We start from the raw sequence: 25,312 nt of genomic DNA on the forward strand, positions 1-25,312 counted from the left end.
TTTAAGTAAATTTGACAAGATTGTGCTGATATTCAGATATGTTAGTTGCCGAAGGAGCTGCGCTGGAGCCGGACCGATCCGCTGCAGAGCGGCAGACCTCGGCACACACGGGCTTTTCTCGAAAAGTCGGGAGACGCCGAGGGAGTGAAGGGACACCCTCCCCTCCAAGGAGCCGGCAGCTCTCGCCGGAGACACTGACGTGGCCTGGGCGTTGCCAGAGCAACGGCGGTCCCTCCCACCTCTATAATAGACACGCCCAGAGAGCGCGAGCGACTAGGAGTGCAGTTAGTTAGGCTACTCCCTGGAGAGGTGAGTTCAGTTGGTGGTTGTCACCCTCTCAGAAAAAGCTCAGCCATGGTGACCACCTGTCGGAAGGCGAAGATCTCTGCATCCAGCAGGAGAGATGTGGCAGCGCAGACAGAGCTCCCACAGAGAGACACAGCTGTCCAGGTCTCAGGCTGCAGGGAGTGCCTGAGCCTCTCCATGGTAAGTGGTGAGAACACCTGTGTGAGGTGTGACCAGGTGGAAGATCTGCTCATCATGGTTGCGGAGCTGTGAGAGGAAGTAGAAAGGTTGAGAGGCATTAGGGAGTCTGAGAAGGATTGGTGGTGTTGGGTACTGCCCAAACCGAAGCAAAAACAGGAAGAGCCACAAAAGGAAACCCAAAATGAAGGGGATTCTGATTCCTCACCCCACATGGCAGAAGACAGTAACTCAAAGGTGAGCCATGAATGGAAAGAAGTCTGTGCTTGGGGCAACAGGTGACCCCCCTCCCTGCCTACCTCAGCTCCCCAGGTGCCCCTGCACAACAGGTATGAGGCTCTGGAGGTGGAAGGTCCATCGATGGATGATGTGGCTGAGGGACCATCTGCACTGGAGGTGTCACCAGGGTCAGAGAGGACTACCCGTTGTATCAAGACCGCCTCCCCAGGGAAGAAAAGAAGGGTAGTACTTATAGGTGACTCCCATCTGAGGGGGACAGAAGGTCCAATATGTTGGGCTGACCCTGCTCTGAGGGAAGTTTGCTGCCTCCCTGGAGCCTGGGTTAAAGACGTTGCTAGGAAACTTCCTATGCAACTACGGCCTATGGACTGCTATCTGTTATTGCTCTTCCATGTGGGAGCTGATGAAGCTGAAACACAAGTCCATGGCTGATCAAGAGAGATTTCAGGACCCTGGGACAGGTGGTAAGAGGATCTAGGGCACAGGTTATCTTTTCTTCTGTCCTTCCAGTTGCGAGCAGTGACACTGGAAGAAGCAAATGCATCCAATCGATTAATAAGTGGCTCCATGGCTGGTGTCATCGCCACAATTTTGGCTTTTTTGACAATGGGATGGGCCACATGGCACCAGACCTACTGGCACCAGATAGGACTTGCCTTTCTCAGAGGGGAACTACGGTCTTAGCACAACAGCTAGCGGGGCTCATTCACAGGGCTTTAAACTAGATTCGAAGGGGGAGGGGGGTAATATCAAGATAGATAAAGATATGCTGGAAGCACCTGAAGAACAGAAGAAAGGGATTCCAGCCACTCCAGCCAGGAAGTCAGATTCATCGGGGGGCCAACTTAAATGCCTTTATGCTAATGCGTGCAGCAAGGGGAGTTAAAAGTGTGTGCGCCCCTGTTGGGATATGATCTTATTGGCATCACGGAGACATGGTGGGATGAATCCTAAGAATGGAGTGTCAGAATAGAAGGGTACAGGCTCTTTAGGAAGGACAGGCAGGGGAGAAGAGGAGGAGTTGCCCTCTATGTCAAAGACCAGCTGCAGTGTATGGAGCTGCACCTGGGGATGGATGAGGAGCCAACTGAGAGCTTATGGGTCAGGATTAAAGGGAGGGCAGGGACAGGGGACATAGTAGTAGGGGTCTGCTACAGACCACCTGACCAGGAGGACCGAGTGGGTGAGGCCCTCTACAGACAGATAGGAGCTGCCTCACATTCACGAGCCTTGGTCCTCATGGGGGACTTCAACCACCCTGATATCTGTTGGAGGGACAACACAGCAGGGCATAGGCAATCCAGGAGGTTCCTGGAATGCATGGATGATAACTTCCTTCTCCAAGTGGTAGAGGAAGCAAGGAGGAGAGGTGCTTTGCTGGACCTTCTTCTTACCAACAAAGAAGGGCTGGTGGGGAATGTGAAGCTCAAGGGCAGCCTTGGCTGCAGTGATAATGAAATGGTGGAATTCAAGATTGCTAGGGAAGCAAGGAGGGTGCACAGTAAGCTCACTACCCTGGATTTCAGGAGAGCAGACTTTGGCCTCTTCAGGGATCTCCTTGCTAGAGTACAATGGGAGGGGGCCCAAGAAAGCAGGTTAATATTCAAGGATCACCTCCTCCAAGCTCAGGAGCAGTGCATCCCAACAAAGAGGAAGTCAGGCAAAAACACCAGGAGGCCTGCATGGATGAACATGGAGCTCCTGGACCAACTCGGACACAAAATGAAGCCTACAGAGGGTGGAAACAAGGACAGGTAGCCTGGGAAGAATACAGAGCAATTGTCTGAGCAACCAGAGCTCAGGTTAGGAAAGCTAAAGCCCTGATAGAGTTAAATCTGGCCAGGGACATCAAGGGCAACAAGAAAAACTTCTATAGCTATGTCAGTGATAAAAAGAGATCTAGGGAAAACGTAGGCCCTCTCCAGGAGGAAAAGGGGGACCTGGCTACCTGGGATATGGAGAAGGCTGAGGTGCTCAATGACTTCTTTGCCTCAGTCTGCACTGGCAAGAGCTCCAGCTGCACAGCCCAAGTCACAGAAGGCAAAGGCAGGGACTGGGAGAATGAAGAACTGTCCACTGTAGGAGAAGGTCAGGTTTGAGACCATCTAAAGAACCTGAAGGTGCACGAGTCCATGGGACCTGATGAGGTGCATCCACGGGTCCTGAGGGAACTGGCAGATGAAGTTGCTAAGCCACTATCCATCATATTTGAGAAGTCATGGCAGTCTGGTGAAGTTCTCACTGACTGGAAAAGGGGAAACATAGCCCCCATCTTTACAAAAGGGAAAAAATGAAGACCCAGGGAACCACAGGCCAGTCAGTCTCACCTCTGTGCCTGGCAAGATCATGGAGCAGATCATCCTGGCAACTATGCTAAGGCACATGGAGAAAAAGGAGGTGATTGGTGACAGCCAACATGGCTTCACTAAGGGCAAATCCTGCCTGACAAATTTGGTGGCCTTCTATGATGATGTTACAGCATTGATGGATAGGGGAAGAGCAACTGACGTTGTCTACCTGGACTTATCCAAAGCATTTGATACTGTCCCACACGACATCCTTATCTCTAAACTGGAAAGACATGGTTTTGATGGATGGACCACTTGGTGGATAAGGAATTGGCTGGATGGTCACTCTCAAAGAGTTGTGGTCAATGGTTCAATGTCCAAGTGGAGGCCAGTGACGAGTGGTGTTCCTCAGTGATCGTTATTGGGACTGATGCTGTTTAACATCTTTGTTCAGCAACAGGGACAGTGGGATTGAGTGCACCCTCAGCAAGTTTGCTGATGACACCAAGCTGTGTGGTGTTGTGAACACGCTGGAGGGAAGGGATGCCATCCAGAGGGACCTTGACAGGCTGGAGAGGTGGGCCTGTGAGAAACTCATGAAGTTCAACAAGGCCAAGTGCAAGGTCCTGCATGTGGGTCGGGGAAATCCCAAGCACAAGTACAGGCTGGGTGGAGAATGGATTGAGAGCAGCCCTGAGGAAAAGGACTTGGGAATGCTAGTGGATGGGAAGCTCAACATGAGCCAGCAATGTGCACTTGCAGCCCAGAAAGCCAACCGTGTCCTGGGCTGCATCATAAGAAGCGTGGCCAGCAGGTCAAGGGAGGGGATTCTGCCCTTCTGCTCTGCTCTCGTGAGACCCCCCCCTGCAGTGCTGCGTTCAGCTTTGGGGTCCCCAGCACAAGAAGGACATGGAGCTGTTGGAGCGGGTCCAGAGGAGGCCAGGAAGATGATCCGAGGGCTGGAGCACCTCTGCTATGAAGACAGGCTGAGAGAGTTGGGGCTGTTCAGCCTGGAGAAGAGAAGGCTCCGGAGTGATCTTATCGCAGCCTTCCAGTACCTGAAGGGGGCCTACAGGAAAGCTGGAGAGGGACTTTTTACAAGGGCATATAGTGACAGGACATGGGGCAATGGATTTAAACTGAAAGAGGGAAGATTTAGATTAGATATAAGGAAGAAATTCTTCCCTCTGATGGTGGTGAGGCACTGGAACAGGTTGCCCAGAGAAGTTGTGGCTGCCCCATCCCTGGAAGTGTTCAAGGCCAGGTTGGATGGGGCTTTGAGCAACCTGGTGTAGTGGAGGGTGTCCCTGCCCATGGCAGGGGGGTTGGAACTAGATGATCTTTGAGGTCCCTTCCAACCCAAACCATTCTATGATGTGGCTGAGAGCCTCTGGGTGAGGATTAGGGGGATGGAAAACAAGGGAGATGTCCTAGTGGGTGTCTACTATCAATCGTCCAGCCAGGATGACAGCACTGATGAGTTATTCTATAGGCAATTAGGAGAAATCTCTGGATCAGTAGCCCCTGTCCTTATGGGAGGTTTCAATTTCCCAGACATCAACTGGGAACACCGTACTGCTGTGACAAGCAAGTCTGGGAAGTTGTTGAATTTTGTGGAAGATAACTTCTTGTCACAAGTCCTCAGTGAACCAACTAGGAAAGATGTCCTCCTAGACTTGTGGTTTGTGAATAGAGAAGGATTCATGGGGGATGTGATGGTAGGTGGCTGTCTTGGCCACAGAGGTCACAAAATGGCCGAGTTTAAAATTTTCAGTGTAATGAGAAAAAAAGGTCAGTAGAGTTGCTACACTGGATTTCAAAAAAGCAAACTTTAAGCTACTCAGGTTGCTACTTAGCAGTGTCCCCTTGGAATCTGCTTTTGAGGGCTAAGGGATCCATGAGTTCTGGTCATTCTTTAAGAACCATCCTTTAAAAGCACAGGAGCAGGCAATCTCATTGTGTCGAAAATCAAGCAAGCAGGGCAGAAGGCCAGCCTGGCTGAACAGGGAACTCCTCATGGAGCTCAAGAGGAAAAAGAAACAGTATAATCTCTGGAAGTGAGGTCAAGGTTCACAGGAAGATTACAGAGCCACGGTTCACATATGCAGGGAGAAGACATTGAAGGCCAAAGCTCAATTAGAGTTGAAACTGGCCAGTATTGTGTCAGACAACAAGAAAGGCTTTTTTAAGTACGTTAATAGCAAGAGGAGATCTAAGGAAAACATTGGACCAATACTTGTTGAAGATGGTCATCTGACAAATAGGGATGAAGAAGCAGAGGCATTAAATACTTTTTTTGCCTCAGTCTTTAATATCAATAAAAAACCTTGAGTTGCCCGGTTATATAAGTCAGAGGACCATGACTGCAGGAACAGTGACTTTCCATTTGTGGACATATAAATTGTAAGGGACCAGCTGTATCACCTGAATGTCCACAAGTCCATGGGGCCTGATGGGATTCATCCCAGAGTACTGAAGGAGCTAGCAGATGTTAAGGCAGAACCCCTCTTGATCATCTACTAAAGGTCTTGGGAGTCTGAGGAGGTCCCTGCTGACTGGAAGCTAGCCTATGTTATTCCAATTTACCAGAAGGGCATGAGGGAATCATAGAATGGTTTGGGTTGGAAGGGACCTTAAAGATCATCTAGTTCCAACCCCCCTGCCATGGGCAGGGACACCTTCCACTAGATCAGGTTGCTCAAAGCTCATCCAACCTGGCCTTGAACGCTTCCAGGGAAGACCCAGGAAACTACAGACCTGTTAGCCTAACCTCAGTTCCTGGAAAAATTATGGAGAAGATCATACTGGGTGCTATTCAAAGGCATTTAAAGGACAATGCAATCATCAGGCACAGTCAACATGGGTTCACAAAGGGAAAGTCCTGTTTAACTAATTTGATTTCCTTCTATGATAAGGTCACCCACCTAGTGGATGAAGGGAAGGCAGTGGATGTAGTTTTTCTGGATTTTAGTAAGGCTTTTGATACTGTCCCTCACAGCATCCTTCTGGACAAGTTGTCCAACTGTGAGATGAGCAGGTACACGGTATGCTGAGTGAAGAACTGGCTAAACAGCAAGGCTCAAAGGGTTGTAGTGAATGGGGCTACATCTGGCTGGCGACCAGTCACCAGCAGTGTTCCTCAGGGCACAATCCTAGGGCTGGTTCTGTTCAATATTTTTATCAACAATCTGGATGCAGGAGTTGAACGCACCATTAGCAAGTTTGCTGGGAGGGGCTGTTGACTCTCTCGAGGGACTCTGCACCTCGAGGAATTCTCTGCAATCTCAAGGGATTCTGCACCTGGGATGGAGTAACACCAGGCACAAGTATAAATTGTGAGAGGAGTGGCTGGATTCTGCTCATCCCTGCAGAAAGGGATCTGAGGGTGCTGGTTGACAGCAGGCAACTGTTCCTGGAAACATGTTCATCAGGAACATGAGTCAGCAGTGTGCCTCGGCAGCCAAGAGGGCAAACTGCATCCTGGGGTGCATCAAACACAGTATAACCAGCTGGTCAAAAGAGGCGATTATCCCGCTGTATTCAGCGTTGGTGCAGCCTCACCTTGAGTACTGTGTGCAGTGCTGGGCCCCACAATTTAGGGCGGCTGTTAATGTCCTTGAATGTGTCCAGAGGAGAGCAACCAGGCTGGTGAAAGGGCTGGAAGGCATGTCCTGGCTAAGGACTCTGAGGTTGTCTAGTTTGGAGAAAAGGAGGCTGAGGGGTCACCTCATTGCTCTCTACAGCTTCCTGAGAAGGGGAAGCGGAGAGGGAGGTGCTGATCTCTTCTCCCTGGGATTCAGTGACAGGAGACGTAGGAATGGCTCAAAGCTGTGTCAGGAGAGGATCAGACTAGATACTAGGAAGCATTTCTAAGAGGGTGGTCAAACACTGGAACAGGCTTCCTAGAGAGGTGGTCAATGCCCCATGCCTGTCATTGTTTAAGAGGCATTTAGTCAATACCCTTAACAATTTGATTTAACTTTTGGTCAGCCCTGAAGTGGTCAGGCAGTTGGACTAGATGATCATTGTAGGTCCCTTCCAACTGAAAATATTCTATTCTATTCTATTCTACTCGCATCTTATTTAAACACTCATGATACTTTCTCTGAGCATCTCTGAACCTCTTCAGAGCAAAGACCACTCGCCTTTTAAAGCTGATGCACCAAAGTCCCACCACTATTCGCATTCTTTCTTGTGATTCACATGGTTAAAAATCAACTATTAAGGTTACCAGGAACTTAGGATTCACATATATTAAAGAATTTTCAAAGAAATATTAGCTTTCCACTTGCACAACAACTTCAAAAGGGTCACTTGAAATAGTATCTCCATATTTCTTTAAATCCCTTGCAGGTAAAGGTTCCCAGATGTCGAAAGAAAGTCTTTCACCTATCCTACATGTTCTTTTGCCAGAAGTATTGTTCCCTATACATGAAAGCCGGGAAAAAAACTACTAGTGAACAAATGAAGACTAATGGCTAATACTTGGTTCATAGTACACTGAAGAGAAACATCAGGAATATTCAAAGTGCTATGCCTTTTTAAATCCATAGCAAAGTGATCCTCAAGAGTCCAGGAACATTACTTAAGTGGGTATCAAATTGTTGTTTGTCAAACCTGGACACAGCATTCCAGACTTTTTACTGAAAAAGTCTTTTGAAAGATTCTTTTAATGAATGCGTATTTTCTACATGTGGATGATTAGACTTCACATCTGAGTAATTATTCTGTAAATAAGTTCTTGAAGGCAGAAGCTGGAGAAGACTAGAGTATCCATATTGCACTCATACTGATGTTTGTTGGAAAAAGCTGAGAACCTGGTGATGACAGATCCTGAGGAACATTCACACACTACTGCCAAATTTTTTAAGAGAGTACAGTTACAATGTGTAAATGGAAAAGTCTTTTTTTTTTAATTTAATATGATCCTATTTACCACCTTCGCATAAATTGAGTGTTTTCATGAAAATGAGATGAGACAAATTTACCCTGGAATCCTGGCTAAACCAATCTCAGAATTGGCAATAATCATCTTGAGAATTTGTGCCTCCAGCAGATTCAAAAAGGGAAAAACAGTCCCTTCAAAAGGACAGTAAAGGACTGCCCAGAGTATTATATATGGTCTCTATCATTTAAGTACATACTAGAAGAACAATTTCTCTATGCGGATTGAGGTAATAACAAAGAGGCAGTATTCCAAAGTGAATTTGTAAGAATAAGTATCATCAAATCAAAATAATTTTATTCTGTAAAGCAATAGGTTTTGTGGATTAAGGAGAACTGAGTGTCATGTCTGGACTTTAGCATGGCTTTCTATATAGCTTCTCATAACAATTTCACTAACAAGCTGAGGAAGTATGGTCTAGACAAAAATACTGCAAGATTGCAATATACCCTATTGCAAAACTGTGTTCAGAGTATCAGTTTTTCTTGGTAAAAATGGATGAACAGAGTATAGGTGAACAAGTGCAGCTTTCCAGAGCACTGTCTTAAGAACAGTAGTATAAAATATTTGTCATTAATAACTTTTCATGTAACAGAATTAGAGTATTTTATCAATCTAAAGTTCATAACAAGCTTTTGGTGTCAAGTGTTTGAGAGAGGCTCACAACTGCTTTTAAAAACAGAATAAAAATTTAGTTTTCTTGACTAATTGGAATAACCTTTTGAAACAAAAGAAATTCAGTAAGAAGCAGCACAATCTTTTTATTCATCTGAGAAAGAGCAATTGTAACAACATGAGAGGAAGATAGATAAGCTCTACAGAAAGACGGCAATATGTTTATTACAGCTTACAACATGAATCTAAGTTGTCACCAAAGAGCAGCTATATTCATATATAACAGTAGTATCATACAACGTCGTCTACAGTACTTTTCTGACTACTCATCCTTTTAAGTCTTCAAATAGACTTTTATCTATGACTTAGGGCAGTATGACATCAAGACAAATGCAGACCAATCAGAATTCAGATAAAAACAAAGACAAATAAAGCTCAGAAATTATTACTTACGTAAAGATGATAGAAAGAAATTGTGCTGTTCAGTCTGTAGAAGATTAGATTAGTGCAAAACATGATAACATTCTTTGATATGTAAAGGATTGCTTTAAAAAAAAAAGGACATGAATTGTTTTTCCTTGCCCACTGAAAAGAAGTCAAGAAGTGTCATGCCTATACTGCAACAAAAATTATTCAGGCAAAGCATTAGGAGAAAAGCTTTCTAGCACTAAGAATTTAAACAGGTTGCATGGCAAGAGTAAGGAAACTCCATTACTGACATTTTAACAAAAAAAATAGATGGAAGTTATTGGGAGTGATACTGGTACAGCTCATCCAACACAAGAGTAAGAAGATGGGAAGCACCCAAGCCCTCTCCTGCTGTATTTTCTAAAAATCACAGAATCTTCCTCTGGAAATTTTCCCAAGTTTTATACGAGATATAAAGAAACTATTACTTATTTTGATTAACAGACTATAATGATATTCATTTTCAAAGAGCATAACTTAATTTAAAATTCAAACTTAAAGGGATAGCATGAGAGACAGACAAAAAAGAACATACATTTGGGAGGTTTTTCAGGACAGACTGTATTCACTTTCCACATACTCTTTCAATAATTTTCAGGGAAGAGTCCCACCACTTTCTCCAGAGTTTCAAATGCCTCATGAAAAACCTCAGCTTTGGCTGTTCTAGCTTAGAACTACTGTATTCAGAAGCATCCTTGTGTAAAAAGTTAAGACTTGAAGAAAGAAACAAGAATTAATGTTTATTTTGGTGTTGTCAGAAAATATCTTTGAATAAATTTCTTTCACCTTTCTTTTGAAGGAGAGAGGACAAGATGATAATTTTTCTTAACGAGTACCTTTGAGAGCACTGAAGTCTGTACTACAGATTTGAGAAGATTCCTAATTCTTCTTGTCACCCACTATACATTCAAAGACCAAGTACAGAGGAATCTCTCTGGAGAAGTCCTATAAACCCCTAAGGAAATAAAATTAATCTTTCCAAATTATTCAGAAAATAATAAATAAAGTGCCCATTAACAATTTCTGCAGGGAATACAACTTGTTTCTGGAAAAGAGTGTAAAATTATATCATTTCATAAGGGTTGTTGCTATTCCTTACAGATGTTTTCCCAGGAGTTTAGGAAACTGTATGGAAACAGGACTGTAAATATATTAACTCTTCTCTTTGGAAAGCAATGGACTAAAAACATTGTGGAAGGCTTTCCTTTATACAGATCTTTAGAAGTTCTCTTAAAAAAAAAATCTTTTTCTGAGATTCCAGAGGTAGTGGTAAAGTAGAACAAATGGAAAAAGGATTTTGATGAGTAATTGATCTTGGGTAATGGATACCACAGAAGGAAAATACTTCATGTTAATTCTTTGTAGATGAATTCATAGAAATTAATTTTCTATGAAAGCAGATGTGGCAACAGATGCTAGCATGAAAGCAGAGCCACTATTCTGTTTGCATAGCTAAAAATATAAAATTTACATAAAAAAGAAAGGATAAAGACCAGCCTAGAACTTCTGGATAAAACTTCAGCTGCTCTGGTACCTTTACCGGAGCAGAAGTGAGGCAAAATTTTATGTAACAGAGAAATTTTACTCCACTGAATAAATGAAAACCAACCAAAAGAACAAATATAACTTCTGACATCTCTCAAATATTTGCCTGAGTTGCAAACAAAACTTCTTCCTCATTCAGATCCTGTCAATCAGACAGCTATCGTTCAGTCTTAAAGTAATTCAAGGTTGTACAATCACATTCTTCAAGTCTCCAGAAGTCCTTGCTACTTCCATCTCAGAAGTACAGAAATGCAGTCTGTACCCATACCTTTGGTAATTGCCTCACATTTTTATGTTATATAAGAAAGCTTAGATATTATAACATCCTTCCTGTGATCTCTCTCTGGACTGGTGATGTCTAGTTCCATTCTTTTTGTCCTCCCAAACAAGTAATTAAATATTTTGCTAATTTTCTTTATCAAAGTTTGCGACTTGTCAACCAAACTTTCAAGGACTAATGAGAGTAGCAACAAAAGCCTTAGTGCGGATACTTGCTGTTTGTTCATCACTGGAAAATTTATCAGCATAACCAATTGCTTTCACTCCAAATCATAGGCCAAAAACTCACTGCCAGGGATCACATATTCTAAGTAACACTGTAATTATCCACATCTCTTCAATACATTTCTAAACTGCAAGATTAGAGGAAGTAAATGTCTGGCAAGATTCTTGCAGCATCAAAAACTGGTTCTGTCAATCAGGGTTCATTAATCTCTTTAAGAATGCAAAATGGTAACACCATTAGTAACAGTATTTCAGTTGTGTACTTTATCAATGAGAAAAGTAAAGCTAACATACAGGTAAATTAATCAAAAAGCTCCTCTTGCACTTTTTCAGCCCCTCTAACGCTGAAACATTACAATCTGAATTGTACAATCAGATTGTTTTCAGAAATAATCTGAAAAGGTATCCCTTCAAAACAGGTTCCGAGACAACTAATTGAAACAGCAGCAACTTTAACAAAAAAATAATTCAAATGTTCTTCTGGCTGAGTGGTAATCATATATTTGAGTGGAAGTAGCTTAGATTCACAGTGTTGTTAAACTGATAAGCTCAACAAATATGGATTTTGTGTACTGAGTTAAAGAAAAACAACTACATTTAGTCTTTGCCATTTACACAAGTCTTACAAGTCCTTTAGCACAAGACCTCCTAAAATACTGATGCTGCTGGCATGCTATACTAGTACTTCTTGCTTGCATTTGAGCCACATTTCTTCTATCACTGTTTAACACAGTATATGCCTACTGAAGATGAACCACAGAGATCATTTAGCAGTCACAAGACCATAGGATAATTCAGTTAAGAAAAGACTTCAGGAGGTCTTTAGTCAATCCTTGTGCTCAAAGCAGGGTGAGCAAGGCCACATTATGCAGGGCTTTATCCAGCCTGATCTTGAAAACCTCCAAGGATGGTAAATGCACAGATTCTCTGGGCTTTTCCAATGCTTGACTCTCCTGACAGTGAAAAAGTTTTTCCTTATACCTAGTCGAAACCTCCTATTTCAATTTAAGTCCATTGTCTCTCATCCTTCCTCCACAACACTGTGAAAAGCCTGACTCAAGTCTCCCTGATAATCTCCTCATAGGTATGAGAAGACTGCTCTAAGGTCATGTCCGTCCATTGTGTGTCATCCTGTCGTCCCCCATCCCCCCTCAAATACTTCTCTTATTCAGACTGCACAAGCCCAATATCTTCATCTTTTCTGGAATCTCCTCCATCTCCTGTTCTCCCCCTCCATCTAACCTGACCATCCAGAAAGACTTAATTTTGTTTCAGGGCTAAAGAGAAGAAAGTACTGTTGCATCTTTTTACTATTGTCATGTAAATATGTAAGCACTGAAAACGTAAATTACCTAGAACATGCCCAAACCCCTACCTTGCTAAGTCTCATGTATCTCAGTCATTGCTTCTTAGGGATAATATCAAAACCAGCAGTATGGATTCCAGATTTTATCATAAAGAATTATTTTCTCAGCTGACTGACAGTTTACCCTATTCCTTCTCCACACCTACGGTTTTCAGGCTTCATTTATGCTATATACATTGTGTTCATTGAACTACTTTTAATTTCATGTTCGTAAAATTTGATGATTGCAATCAAGACAAGCGTTGCATGTTAAAACACTTTTGAGCTCGTTAATAGTTCAATACACATAATGCTGCCTTTAAACTATTTCTTATGTAGACCAACTGAAACCATTCTTATAAAGAATTTAATCCTTATATTGGAAAGGATTTAAAATTCTTCTGTCCTCCATGAATTTGAGCTTTGTTTTGAAGTGTGATTAGTCAATTTTTGGATCTTCAGAAATTTCTTCTGAATCAGGGCTCAAAATAATTTTGTGTCCAAAACTTAATGACATACTCTTTAGTACTATTTGAATACAGAAGTCAGGAGAACTAAATAAATACCTCTTTAAAGTCTCTGTTCTTTAAAATTGGGAAAAAAACCCCAAACATTGATATATACGACTGCTAGACTACCTTTAAGGGTTCCATCGCTTCCAGCTGGAGAGCATACTGACTGTGGTGACCTCAAGGAAAAAGATGCAGCGTTCCTTATTGAAGGATCACCATCCTAAAGTGACAGTAAAAAATTAACATTATGAACATGAACACTTGATAAAGACTGAAATTAGTACATATACTGATAAAATGGACTGTATGAAAAAGCATACAACAAATATTAAAAAATATTTATTTATATAAAAATCTTTGTAATTTAGACTGCTATTAGACTACTATATAAGCAACATTCCAGAGCACAATCAGCCTTAAGAAGAATCTAGAACCAGAACATGCACACAAAATAAAACTATGTATATGTCTTCTAGCTAAATAAGCACTTTTGGTTGACATTAAGATTCCATTTAGAAGTTTTTTTGTTACATGCACTCATAGTAAAGAGCTGAAAAGCAGAAAGATGAACTCTATACAATATCAACTGAAAGAAATTCAGCAGATTTTTTTTAAAATAAACTCACCATTTTTCACTTAACCTACCCTTAAAGTTTATTAGAATGCCATCGTACTTTTACAGTTAAGCAAACTAACACTTTGTATTTATACTCTCCAGCATACACACATCAGGACTGAAAAAAATCTGTAGCACTCCCATTGCAGCAGCTGAGTTGGATGGATGGCAACTACACATTCCCTCTGACAATGGCCAAACAGCCAATTTCCACATGCATAGCAGTAGACTAGCCACCATACATGTTACATCTGGTCAAGGCATAGTTCACACTGCTTAGGGAAAAGGAAAAAAAGTTTGATATTTATGGACTGAAGGTGCTTACAAGGCAAAGAATATAAATCCATATGAAACCAGATTTCACCAGTTTCACCATCCATGGGCACTTAGAAACCAATTTTTTTCCCCTCCTATAGCAAAACGAATCTAAAACTCATCCTGTGCTATTAATTACACTTATTTTTGCAACAGCGCTTGCAAAAAGACTTATTGCCTCAAGTGAGGAAAGCCTCGTGTGCAAAGAAATCTAATGTTCAGATTCAATGCAATAAAAAGAACTATACTTTAAACTTACATGTGTTTTATTGTAAGTCAAAATAAATTAATTTCCTGATGTACAAGTTACTTGTTTATTTAATACACTGAAATTATGGAGCTGATTTTTTTCAAACCTATCTTTGAATTGTAATAAATCTCAAAAAAAAAACAAACAAAAAAACCCCAAGCTTAGTAGCTTTTTAGCATATATGTTTTATTAGGACAGGAGAGGTCCCCTACCCATGACTGCCAAGGACACAGGCAAAGGCATCTTTTATTAAATTAACTAAACAGACTAACTAGGTAGATGACCTTTCAGGTACAGATGCCATTCCTACCATAGCTGACAAATTTTCAGAAGTGCTCGTTTACTGTTTCCTAGTTCAGAACTTCATCAAATGGTGAAATGTAAAAACGAACTTATATTCTAGGAATGTTCTCAAGTTTATAAAAAAATGGTCCTTAAATTGAGTATATGCACAGTGAGCCTTCAAGGGTATACTTGCTGATTTTGTAAAATCATATATTGCAAATACACAATATCCTGTAACTATTCATAATTTTTAAAGCAACAAAATCCTAAAACTAATAAAAAGACTAAACGATAATTAAAATTTTTAAGTTTTATGATTTAATAATCTTCATTCATAACTATCTGTGCCAAAGGTCACACCGCTTCTGAAAAGGCTGCAACATTATGATTAAGCTTATTATTCATTCATAGATGCAAAACTTTAATTAATCTAAATTCTTCAAACTGATTTCTGCATGATAGCTACTAAAATCAGCTTTTAAAGGTATAATTACTTTTTACCTTTAGTATTTTTCCAATTAAACCAAACAAAGAGGGTATGTTTTATGTTTTCATAGTCTGTCAGTTTTGAATGAGTTTCATTTCTAAGTTCTCATGAACTAGGATGTGGTTGCATTGCTTGGATCACAGAATTAGGGCTGAATATTTTTAAATACTTCCTCTTTAAACATTGTGAAATAAATTATCTTAATATTAAAGTTTTTCCAAAATCTTGTCTTAACAAAACCAAGATTCTCTTGAAAGTGTACCTTTAACATAGTTGGGGGATATATGTACACTTCATGCCAAGAACAGCTCTTATTTTGAAGAATTTGCATTACTGAAGCTGAGACTGAGAAAAATATCTGATGATTGTGTATTATGATAGATTCCTTCATTAAAAAACTCTCTTGTTTAAGATATGACTTCTTAGCTAATATTTTTAATCAGCATAATTCTTGTATTTAAAAAAAAAAGACAACTAATAAAACTAATAACTGTCTTGGAGTTCTAGTGTATTAATCCTGGTACTGTTGTAGGCATCAGTATGACCACACTGTTCAAAAAGCTAAAGTCAAAAAATAAAAATGAAACTTAAGTGCTCTCCCCTTAAGAGCTGTTAAGAGACTATGTGCCAAACTTGTAAAGAAGAATCCCAACATGCTTCATCCACAGGATGAGATGCTCATTAAGAAGAAAATTAAGAAGTTCAAAACACTGTGGGAGAAAGTTGCTGAGTGTTTTTTCCCTTTACATTCAAGATTTCAGAAAGAATTTCTCCCACATGAACTAAAGTCACTAAGGGAAAACTTCTTATAAAGAAACCAGGCCATAAAAGCACATAATAGACCAGTAAGAAAAAGCATCCAAAGGAATTTTTGCCTTTGAGAACACTACTATATTACTCAATAGGTTATTCAAATATGTCACGTCTAATTGACAGTTATGGGGATCTTCAGAAAGATAAGTTAACTATATATCTATTTAGAATCTAGAATTGTTTGAATCAACATATTGCTACAATAATTGCAGAGACGCTCTACCATTTCACACATTTACTCACGAGTAAGATTTTTTTACTTTTCATAATTTCATCAGAATCAATGTTACAAACTGTTCCAAAGGAAAGAGATCTAGGAAAAAATAGATCTCACACATTAAAGTTTCATGGTTGAGTGTACACATCTGAAACTGAAATATATTTTCAGTGATTTTATACATCAACAACATAGTAAAATATATGACTTCTAAGGCAGCTAAACACATACTTGTTTTATCATAGTAAATATTTGCTTTATCATAATAAATTGATCTAGGTAACATACATCACTACTTAGCCTGTGCACCATCTGTAGGTAGTCTTCATTTGAGCCACGTCTAGAATTATCAGCATGATGATTAGCTGAATTTCCAGACAACTGACTTGAAACTTTATTTTCATGGAGATTCCTCATCCCAGCTGTGACAATGGGACTGGATACTGAAGCTGAAATACAAAAAAATATAAATAAATAAAATAATAAAATAATAAATAACTATATTGATATATTCGCATAGTCATTAACTCTAAAAAATTTCACAGAAAACACCATAATAGTGGATATTAATGAGTTGGATGCAAGAGGTCTGCAATCTGAATAAGAATCCAACTTTCTTGATTGAATCCTTTTGCCACAAATACCTTGAATAAAATTAGATATCTAAGATTTGAATTTTCAAGAGGATTTAAAACCTAAATTCCATGTACAGATTAGCCAAGCTTCTCTCCACATCTATCCTAATTACAGTCAGTATCATATCCTTATAGGTTATAGAAAACTATTTTCCTCTATATAATTTGTATTCACTACTTCCAAGGTATTCATGAGACGCACAACATTACATACAGAACAGCTATATAAATTCTAAGAACATTGCTAAACTTTAAGAACAGATGATTTAAAAGAATCCAACGAGAATTCTACTCACCAAAAAAAGAAATGTCTAGATACTTAACAGTGTTCATGTTGTTCAAGATTATTTTTAGAAAAGGGAAGAACAAAGAAATCCATTCATTCTGAAGGTCATCTTTGCCAGTTACTGCATACCTTGAGCATAATTCTAGCCAGCTTAGTCTAGTCTACACTACAAAGGTTTGTTAAGGCTAAGTAAGCTGGCAGCAAAATTTATGGCAAAAATTAGGTTTTCAGTAGTACAGATAAACGATTGCCATACGTGACAACTATGCAAAATGGGTGTATGTAGGGGAGGAACAGTGTAACATGAACATGTGTTTTACTTTTTCTTCTTCCTTTTTCTTGTTTTTTTAAATAAAGTATATATTACTACTCTGTACAGTCAAGAAAGCAAAGTTTAAACATACTCCAAATATTCCCTATCAATTCAAAGATTTGCATTAAGCATGACTCCTTCAAAGAAATTAAAGAGCTGTGAAACATGCACATGAAGGTAAAGCTAACATGAGATAGGAGAATAAAACAAACATCACAGACTTACCTTGCTGCATCTGAGGATGTGGTGTATAACTTGGAGGATGTGAATATGGCATGTATCCTGCAGGACTTTGAGGAGCATATGGACTAGGCACTGGACTGTTCTGTTGTGCCAAAAATCTGTTACCAGAGTTTGTCTGTGGTGGCACAAATCGGCTTAAAAATAAAATAAAAAAAGTTTTAAAAAGTTGAAAAAGTAAATTTAAACAAATTTATTATTTCTTTTGAAATATTATACATTTGGAACATTATAACTTCTGTAAGAGACAAAATTCCAATGCAATCAAGAAATCCCTTCAAAAGCAGTATTTTAAGATATTGATACCTTCCCAACTTCAATTATTAATTGAGCCACAGCTTGAGCACTGCATTAGTAAAAGTAAAAAAAAGAGAATAAAAAGCATTCATAAGACCTCCACCTAGGAATGCGATAGGCAGTTAGGTAGGACCTGACCCAAAGTCCACTGAACACAACTTATTCTTTCACTGGCTTTATCTTAGACTCATCCTAAAGATAGGAAGCCATAAAAATAAAATAGGCTTGTGACAATAATACATGTACATTATAACTTACATTCTTATATGAGTTTTTCAAAATAAAAATAAACCAAATAAATACTTCAAAAAGTACAATACATGCTTTCACAACCCTCAGTTCTAGATAGCAACTCTACGAAGGTAAGCGTCCATAGAAAGAAATAGCAAAGTATATAATACAAGGATTTTGCAAGGATTTCAAGAAGGCTTAGCACATTGTAATATTCACAAATCAAAAAACCTTCAATATCACTTTTAGATATAAAAGTTTAAAAGTGTACTGGTTTTGTGCAGATACAGAGCCAAAACAATTACACTAATTTGAAGTGAAATAAATTTTAATAATGATATCTAATAACTGGAGATGACATCTGTTAAAGCCCAGTAACTGGGTTGAAACTAAATGCAGAACTTCTTCCTCTAGTCCAAAGTATTTTATCATATTAACAAAAGCCTGGATTATAGCTACATGCTACTTGATGATGCTCAAAGTTTGAAAAAGAACCAGAAAGTTGATAAGGAAGCTGCTGGAAGACTGGCCAAACTACTGGTTCTATCCTCCTCTGAGTAGCCTTTTGTATAACTGCCACAGCAGTACTCCATGCTTTTACAAGCCTTCCTTCCCACCCTCCTGTCACATTGGTACTGTTATACATAGAATCATAGAATGGTTTGGGTTGGAAGGGACCTCAAAGATCATCTAGTTCCAACCCCCCTGCCATGGGCAGGGAAAACCTCCACTACACCAGGTTGCCCAAAGCCTCATCCAACCTGGCCTTGAACACCTCCAGGGATGGGGCATCCACAACTTCTCTGGGCAACCTGTTCCAGTGCCTCACCACTCTCAATGTAAAGAATTTCTTTCTTATATCTAACCTAAATCTGCCCTCTTTCAGTTTAAATCCGTTGCCCCTTGTCCTATCACAACACGTCCTTGTAAAAAGTCCCTCTCCAGCTTTCCTGTAGGCCCCCTTTAGGTACTGGAAAGCTCCTATAAGATCACCCCGGAGCCTTCTCTTCTCCAGGTTGAACAGCCCCAACTCTCTCAGCCTATCTTCATAGGAGAGGTGCTCCAGCCCTCGGATCATCTTTGTGGCCCTCCTCTGGACTCGTTCCAGTAGCTCCACGTCCTTCTTGTGTTGGGGACTCCAAAGCTGAACACAGTATTCCAGGTGGGGTCTCACGAGAGTTGAGTAGAGGGGCAGAATCACTTCCCTCGACCTGCTGGCCACACTCCTTTTGATACAGCCCAGGATATGGTTGGCTTTCTGGGCTGCCAGTGCACATTGCTGGCTCATGTTGAGCTTCTCATCCACCAGCACTCCCAAGTCCTTTTCCTCAGGGCTGCTCTCAATCCATTCTCCACCCAGCATGTACTTGTGCTTGGGATTGCCCCGACCCACGTGCAGGACCTTGCACTTGGCCTTGTTGAACTTCATGAGGTTCTCACAGGCCCATCTCTCCAGCCTGTCAAGGTCCCTCTGGATGGCATCCCTTCCCTCCAGCGTGTCCACAACACCACACAACTTGGTGTCATCTGCAAACTTGCTGAGGGTGCACTCAATCCCACTGTCCATGTCTCCAACAAAGATGTTAAATAGCACTGGCCCCAGTACTGACCCCTGAGGAACACCACTCGTCACTGGCCTCCATGTGGACATTGAACCACTGACCACAACTCTTTGAGTGCGACCATCCAGCCAATTCCTTATCCACCGAGTGGTCCATCCATCAAAACCATGTCTTTCCAGTTTAGAGATAAGGATGTTGTGTGGGACAGTATCAAATGCTTTGGATAAGTCCAGGTAGATGATGTCAGTTACTCTTCCCCTATCCATCAATGCTGTAACATCATCATAGAAGGCCACCAAATTAGTCAGGCAGGATTTGCCCTTAGTGAAGCCATGTTGGCTGTCACCAATCACCTCCTTATTTTCCATGTGCCTTAGCATAGTTGCCAGGATGATCTGCTCCATGATCTTGCCAGGCACAGAGGTGAGACTGACTGGCCTGTAGTTCCCTGGGTCTTCTTTTTTCCCCTTTTTAAAGATGGGGGCTATGTTTCCCCCTTTCCAGTCAGTGAGAACTTCACCAGACTGCCACGACTTCTGAAATATGATGGATAGTGACTTAGCAACTTCATCTGCCAGTTCCCTCAGGACCCGCAGATGCACCTCATCCGGTCCCATGGACCCAAAAAAGATGTTTTTGGGAACATCTCAAAAGAAAAAGGGATGTCTAAAAGTCTTGGAAGAATGGGCAGGCATCCAGGAATCAATACAGGGAGCAAGTTAGGACATGTAGGGAGATAATCAGGGGGGCAAAAGCCCAATTGGAACTTAGACTAGCCTGCTCCATAAGGGACAACAAAAAGTCTTTCTATAAATATATTAATAACAAAAGGAGGGCTAAAGATCACCTCCAGCCCCTACTGGACTCAGGGGGTACGTTAGTCACTAGGGATGAGGACAAGGCTGAGGTCCTTAATGCCTTCTTTGCCTCAGTCTTTAATAATAAGGTCAGCAGTTCCCAGGTGAGCTGGCCTTCGGTGTCTGAGTGCGGGGAGGGAGAGCAAATTGAAACTCCTGTGATCCAAGAGGAACGGGTCAAGGATCTGCTCCTTCGGCTGGATGCCCACAAGTCTATGGGGCCTGATGGTATCCACCCGAGAGTCCTGAGAGAGCTGGCAGATGTCATTGACAAACCCCTGTCCATTATCTTTGGGCAGTCTTGGCTCACTGGGGAAGTTCCGCTGGACTGGAGGCTGGCGGACATTACCCCCATTTACAAAAAAGGGCGGAAGGAGGATCCGGGGAACTACAGGCCTGTCAGTTTGACCTCGGTGACGGGCAAAGTCATGGAACAGGTTATCTTGAGTGCTATTAATGAGCACATACAGGTTAACTGGGTGATCAGGCCCAGTCAACATGGGTTTATGAAAGGCAGGTCTTGCCAATCAAACCTGATCACCTTCTATGACAGGGTGACCCGCCTGGCTGACGAGGGAAGGGCTGTGGATGTAGTTTTTCTAGACCTCAGTAAAGCCTTTGATACAGTTTCTCATAGTGTTCTGGTGGAGAAACTGATAACTGCTGGCCTGGATAGGCACACCCTCCTTTGGGTTAAAAACTGGCTGGATGGCCGGGCCCAAAGAGTGGTGGTAAATGGGGCTAAATCCGGCTGGAGGCCGGTCACCAGTGGGGTTCCCCAGGGCTCAGTGCTGGGTCCAGTTCTGTTTAACATCTTTATCAATGACCTGGATGAGGAGATTGAATGTACCCTCAGTAAATTTGCGGACAACACCAAGCTGAGAGGCTGTGTCGATCTGCTTGAGGGTAGGGAGGCCCTTCAGAGGGATTTGAACAGACTGGATCGTTGGGCTGAGGCCAATGGCATGAGCTTTAATAAGGCCAAGTGCAGAGTCCTTCACTTGGGGTATAAAAACCCCAAGCATCGCTATAGACTCGGGGAAGAGTGGCTGGAGAGCTGCCTGGCGGAGAAGGACCTGGGGGTCTTGGTTGACTACCGGCTTGATATGAGCCAGCAGTGTGCCCAGGTGGCCAAGAAGGCCAATGGGATACTGGCGTGTATCAAGAATAGTGTGACCAGCAGGAGCAGGGAAGTGATCCTGCCCCTGTACTCGGCACTGGTGAGGCCGCACCTGGAATATTGTGTCCAGTTTTGGGCCCCTCGCTTTAAGAGAGATATTGAGCTCCTGGAGCGAGTCCAAAGAAGGGCGACTAAACTGGTCAAGGGGCTGGAAAATAAAACTTATGAGGAGCGGCTGAGGGAGTTGGGGCTGTTTAGCCTGGAGAAGAGGAGGCTGAGGGGAGACCTGATTACGGCCTATAAATACTTGAGAAAAGATGGTGGGGAGGTGGGGGAAGGGCTCTTTACATTAGTGATGGGTGATAGAACAAGAGGCATAAGCTTAGTCAGGGGAGATTCAGGTTGGATGTTAGGAAGTATTTCTTCTCTGAAAGGGTTGTCAGCCACTGGAATAGGCTGCCCAGGGAGGTGGTTGAGTCCCCATCCCTGGATGTGTTTAAGAATAGGGTGGATGAGCTACTTGAGGATATGGTTTAATGGGGATTAGGGATGGTTGGACTCGATGATCTCTAAGGTCTTTTCCAACCTAGAAATCTATGAATCTATGAATCTATGACTTGTCCACCTTCAGGTTCTTTAGATGGTCTCGAAGCTGATCTTCTCCTACAGTGGGCAGTTCTTCATTCTCCCAGTCCCTGCCTTTGCCTTCCGTGACTTGGGCCATGCTGCTAGAGCTCTTGCCAGTGAAGACTGAGGCAAAGAAGTTGTTGAGAACCTCAGCCTTCTCCATATCCTGGGTGGCCAGGTCCCCCGTTTCCTTCCGGAGAGGGCCTACATTCTCCCTAGATCTCTTTTTATCACTGACATATCTATAGAAGCCTTTCTTGTTGCCCTTGATGTCCCTGGCCAGATTTAACTCTATCAGGGCTTTGGCTTTCCTAACCTGATCTCTGGTTACTCAGACAATTTCTCTGTAATACATAGCCTCTTCTCTCCTATCCTCCTGATACCAGTCTCAGCCTCTGCCACAGACAGAGAACAGTTGGAGGGGTGACAGAAGACAGGAATTCCTAAAGTGGGAAAGAAAGTTTGCCAAAATTATGGGAGGGAGAGAGAGAGCAGGGAATCATGACTAGTCCTTAGAATACAAAGATTAATTAACTAACAAAAAGATGTTTCTTTGCCAGCTGAAGAAACTCATCCTGCTGTCAGACAAATGCAAAATTTGTCTTGGATCATCTTCCATTCACATTCATGCAACAAGAATTGACTGTCACTGTAGGAAAAATTTGCAGTTCACTGCCCATCTCACCCCATTTAAAAGAAAGCATTACCTGGAAGGGCTATGTGAGATAGTGGTTTGCTGATAATTGGAAGATGCAGGACTACTTCGCATGGAATTCTGAGAAATATTAAACTGTGACATCATCATCCCTATTAAGAAGAAGATAGGAGCATTACTTTACATTCATTTCCTTTTTAAGCAATGACGTCTCTCATTTCAGAAATTATTATATACAAAGAGATTATAAACTTTACAGATACTAACATCTTCTACCTACAACTGTTAGAAAACATTTTAAAAATATCGATTCCATGTAAGATGTCCATTTTACACCATGACATAAAAAGAGTATTCCCTAAAGTAGTATTAATTCAATTATAAATATCAATGGTAGGTCCTTCCTCTGTTCCTTAGCCAAAAACCTGCTAGTAAATAGAAACATTTTATAACAGGACATACACTCCACATCCCAGACCGGTGTGTAGAGTACTCATTGTGCCAATAAGCAAAAGATTTGGAAACTTCACAAGTTAGAAGAACACAGAAAACTTATCTCTCACTTGTAGAACAAGTACAACAAACAATCACGAATCATAGAATGGTTTGGGTTGGAAGGGACCTCAAAGATCATCTAGTTCCAACCCCCCTGCCATGGGCAGGGATACCCTCCACTACACCAGGTTGCTCAAATCCTCATCCAACCTGGCCTTGAACACTTCCAGGGATGGGGCAGCCACAGCTTCTCTGGGCAACCTGTTCCAGTGCCTCACCACCCTCAGAGTGAAGAATTTCTTCCTTCTATCTAATCTAAATCTGTCCTCTTTCAGTTTAAAGACATTGCCCCTTGTCCTGTCACTACACACCCTTGTAAAAAGTCCCTCTCCAGCTTTCCTGTAGGCCCCCTTCTCAGGCTGAGCAGTGCAAGATATTCTCCCTGCTCCCATAATGCCTTAGTGGTTCTTTTCTACCCAGGGACAAAAGCTTTCTATTCCACCTCCATCATGCTTGTAAGGAATGTTATCGAAGAAGGTGCTGAAATATTTTCAATTGCAAAGAACCACCAATATCCCACCTGTAGACTCCCATAGCCTGTAGATTCCCACAGTCATACTTTGGAAATTCAGGAGTTGTAGTAGATGGCAAGCCACAAGTACCTATGTACTTGAAACTAACTCACATCTTCATTAGGGAGAATTTAAAGGAATCTCTTTTTTTCTCTCTCCGATACAGGTATAAAGAATTTCCTAACCACCACATGACACTGGAAGTTGAAGTGGTGCAGGTACACAAAAACTTATATGACTTTTAACCAGGTGATTTTAATGAGAGAATTTAATGTATTGCAGCTAAAACAGTGTTAGAATTCACGTGCACACTGTAGCTTGGGAAGCTGCAGCAAGTGATCCACAGCTGTGGGTAAAAGCACATCAGTAATGCAAATATTTTAAACCAAAGGTTAGGTAGAAGGCTGACAGTAGTCCCCAATCCAGAGTGTTTTGGAGCCATCAATCCTTGAATTACTATCACTGATTTCAATTACTGCAATATTCACACAAGTAAAGCTAGTTTCAGAAATCCTCCTGGTCACCTTCTTTTCTCTTCTCTGCCCAGCGGAGAAGAGAAGTGATAATCCCCAAGGAATGTAGCCATTACTACCTTCTGGTAGGTATGAAGTGCTGCATTCCAAGTACATTAGCACATGCAAACTAGCCCAGAGCAGGAGTGAAAGTCCCATGTTGTGCTGAAAAAAAAAATAAATCAGAGACCTCCATATTTCAGTACAGAGGACATTTCATTGTCCTGAGTAACAACAGAAGGGGACTCCTCAACTACTGCAAAATTTGTTTAAATGGACACTAGTTGCCTTGCACAGAGGCAAGTGAGGAAGAAAATCAAAGGGGTTTGTGTTGGAGGCAACACTTGGCATGCCCACTGACCACTTGCCTCTCAGCCACTCTCACCACAGCTACGTAGTAGTTAGTCAAACTACTAACTCTTAACATTCATGTACAGAAAGCTGACAGAATGTGCCCGTATAAGTATGAACTATACAGATAGTTTCATTTTATGCTTCAAGTAAAGACTGGACTTTTAAAATACTTTAAAAACATATCTATTTGTTTTCTCCTCCCTAAATTTAAAACACATTTTGAACCACAGATGCAGTAGCTTTTAGTTTAAAAGAATGACAGAAAATATACAAATTAATCAATTTTTAACATCATTTAAAAAAACCCTAAAACTTCTGTGACAAACAGTTCTAACTTCTCGATCTCTGTTAGGGGGAGGGCTGATATGGGGGACACAATCTAGATAACTTTAAAAAACAAAACAAACAAAAACCCCACAACTCCTCCTCCTCCCCTCCCCCCGGAAAAAAAACACAGAAAAAAAACCCTAACCAACTGTCCTGGTTTTAGCTGGGACAGAGTTAGCTCTTCTTTTTAGCAGCTAGAAGAGCTCCATGGTTTGGTTTTACTCAGAGGCTCGCTCTGAGAAGAATGTTGATAGCAAGTTGATGTTTGTGGTTGGCACTGAGGTCTCAAGGACTTTTCAGC

At 41.5% G+C, this 25,312-nt stretch overlaps 1 protein-coding gene across 5 annotated transcripts in view; it reads right to left on the reverse strand.

The window, feature by feature from the left end:
• Positions 1 to 25,312, reverse strand: part of LOC104371354 (nipped-B-like protein) — a 215,448-nt gene that overhangs the window by 86,302 nt on the left and 103,834 nt on the right. For all 5 annotated transcript variants that reach the window (XM_086630241.1, XM_086630242.1, XM_086630238.1 and 2 more), the window contains exons 5-8: positions 22,804 to 22,903; positions 17,388 to 17,539; positions 16,217 to 16,377; positions 13,072 to 13,165 (exon numbers count right to left, since the gene is read on the reverse strand). In XM_086630241.1, coding sequence (XP_086486367.1) covers positions 13,072 to 13,165; positions 16,217 to 16,377; positions 17,388 to 17,539; positions 22,804 to 22,903 — 507 coding nt within the window. The remainder of the gene's footprint in view (positions 1 to 13,071; positions 13,166 to 16,216; positions 16,378 to 17,387; positions 17,540 to 22,803; positions 22,904 to 25,312) is intronic.

This window comes from Tauraco erythrolophus, chromosome W (genome assembly GCF_009769465.1).
Source record: "Tauraco erythrolophus isolate bTauEry1 chromosome W, bTauEry1.pri, whole genome shotgun sequence".
NCBI lineage: Eukaryota > Metazoa > Chordata > Aves > Musophagiformes > Musophagidae > Tauraco > Tauraco erythrolophus.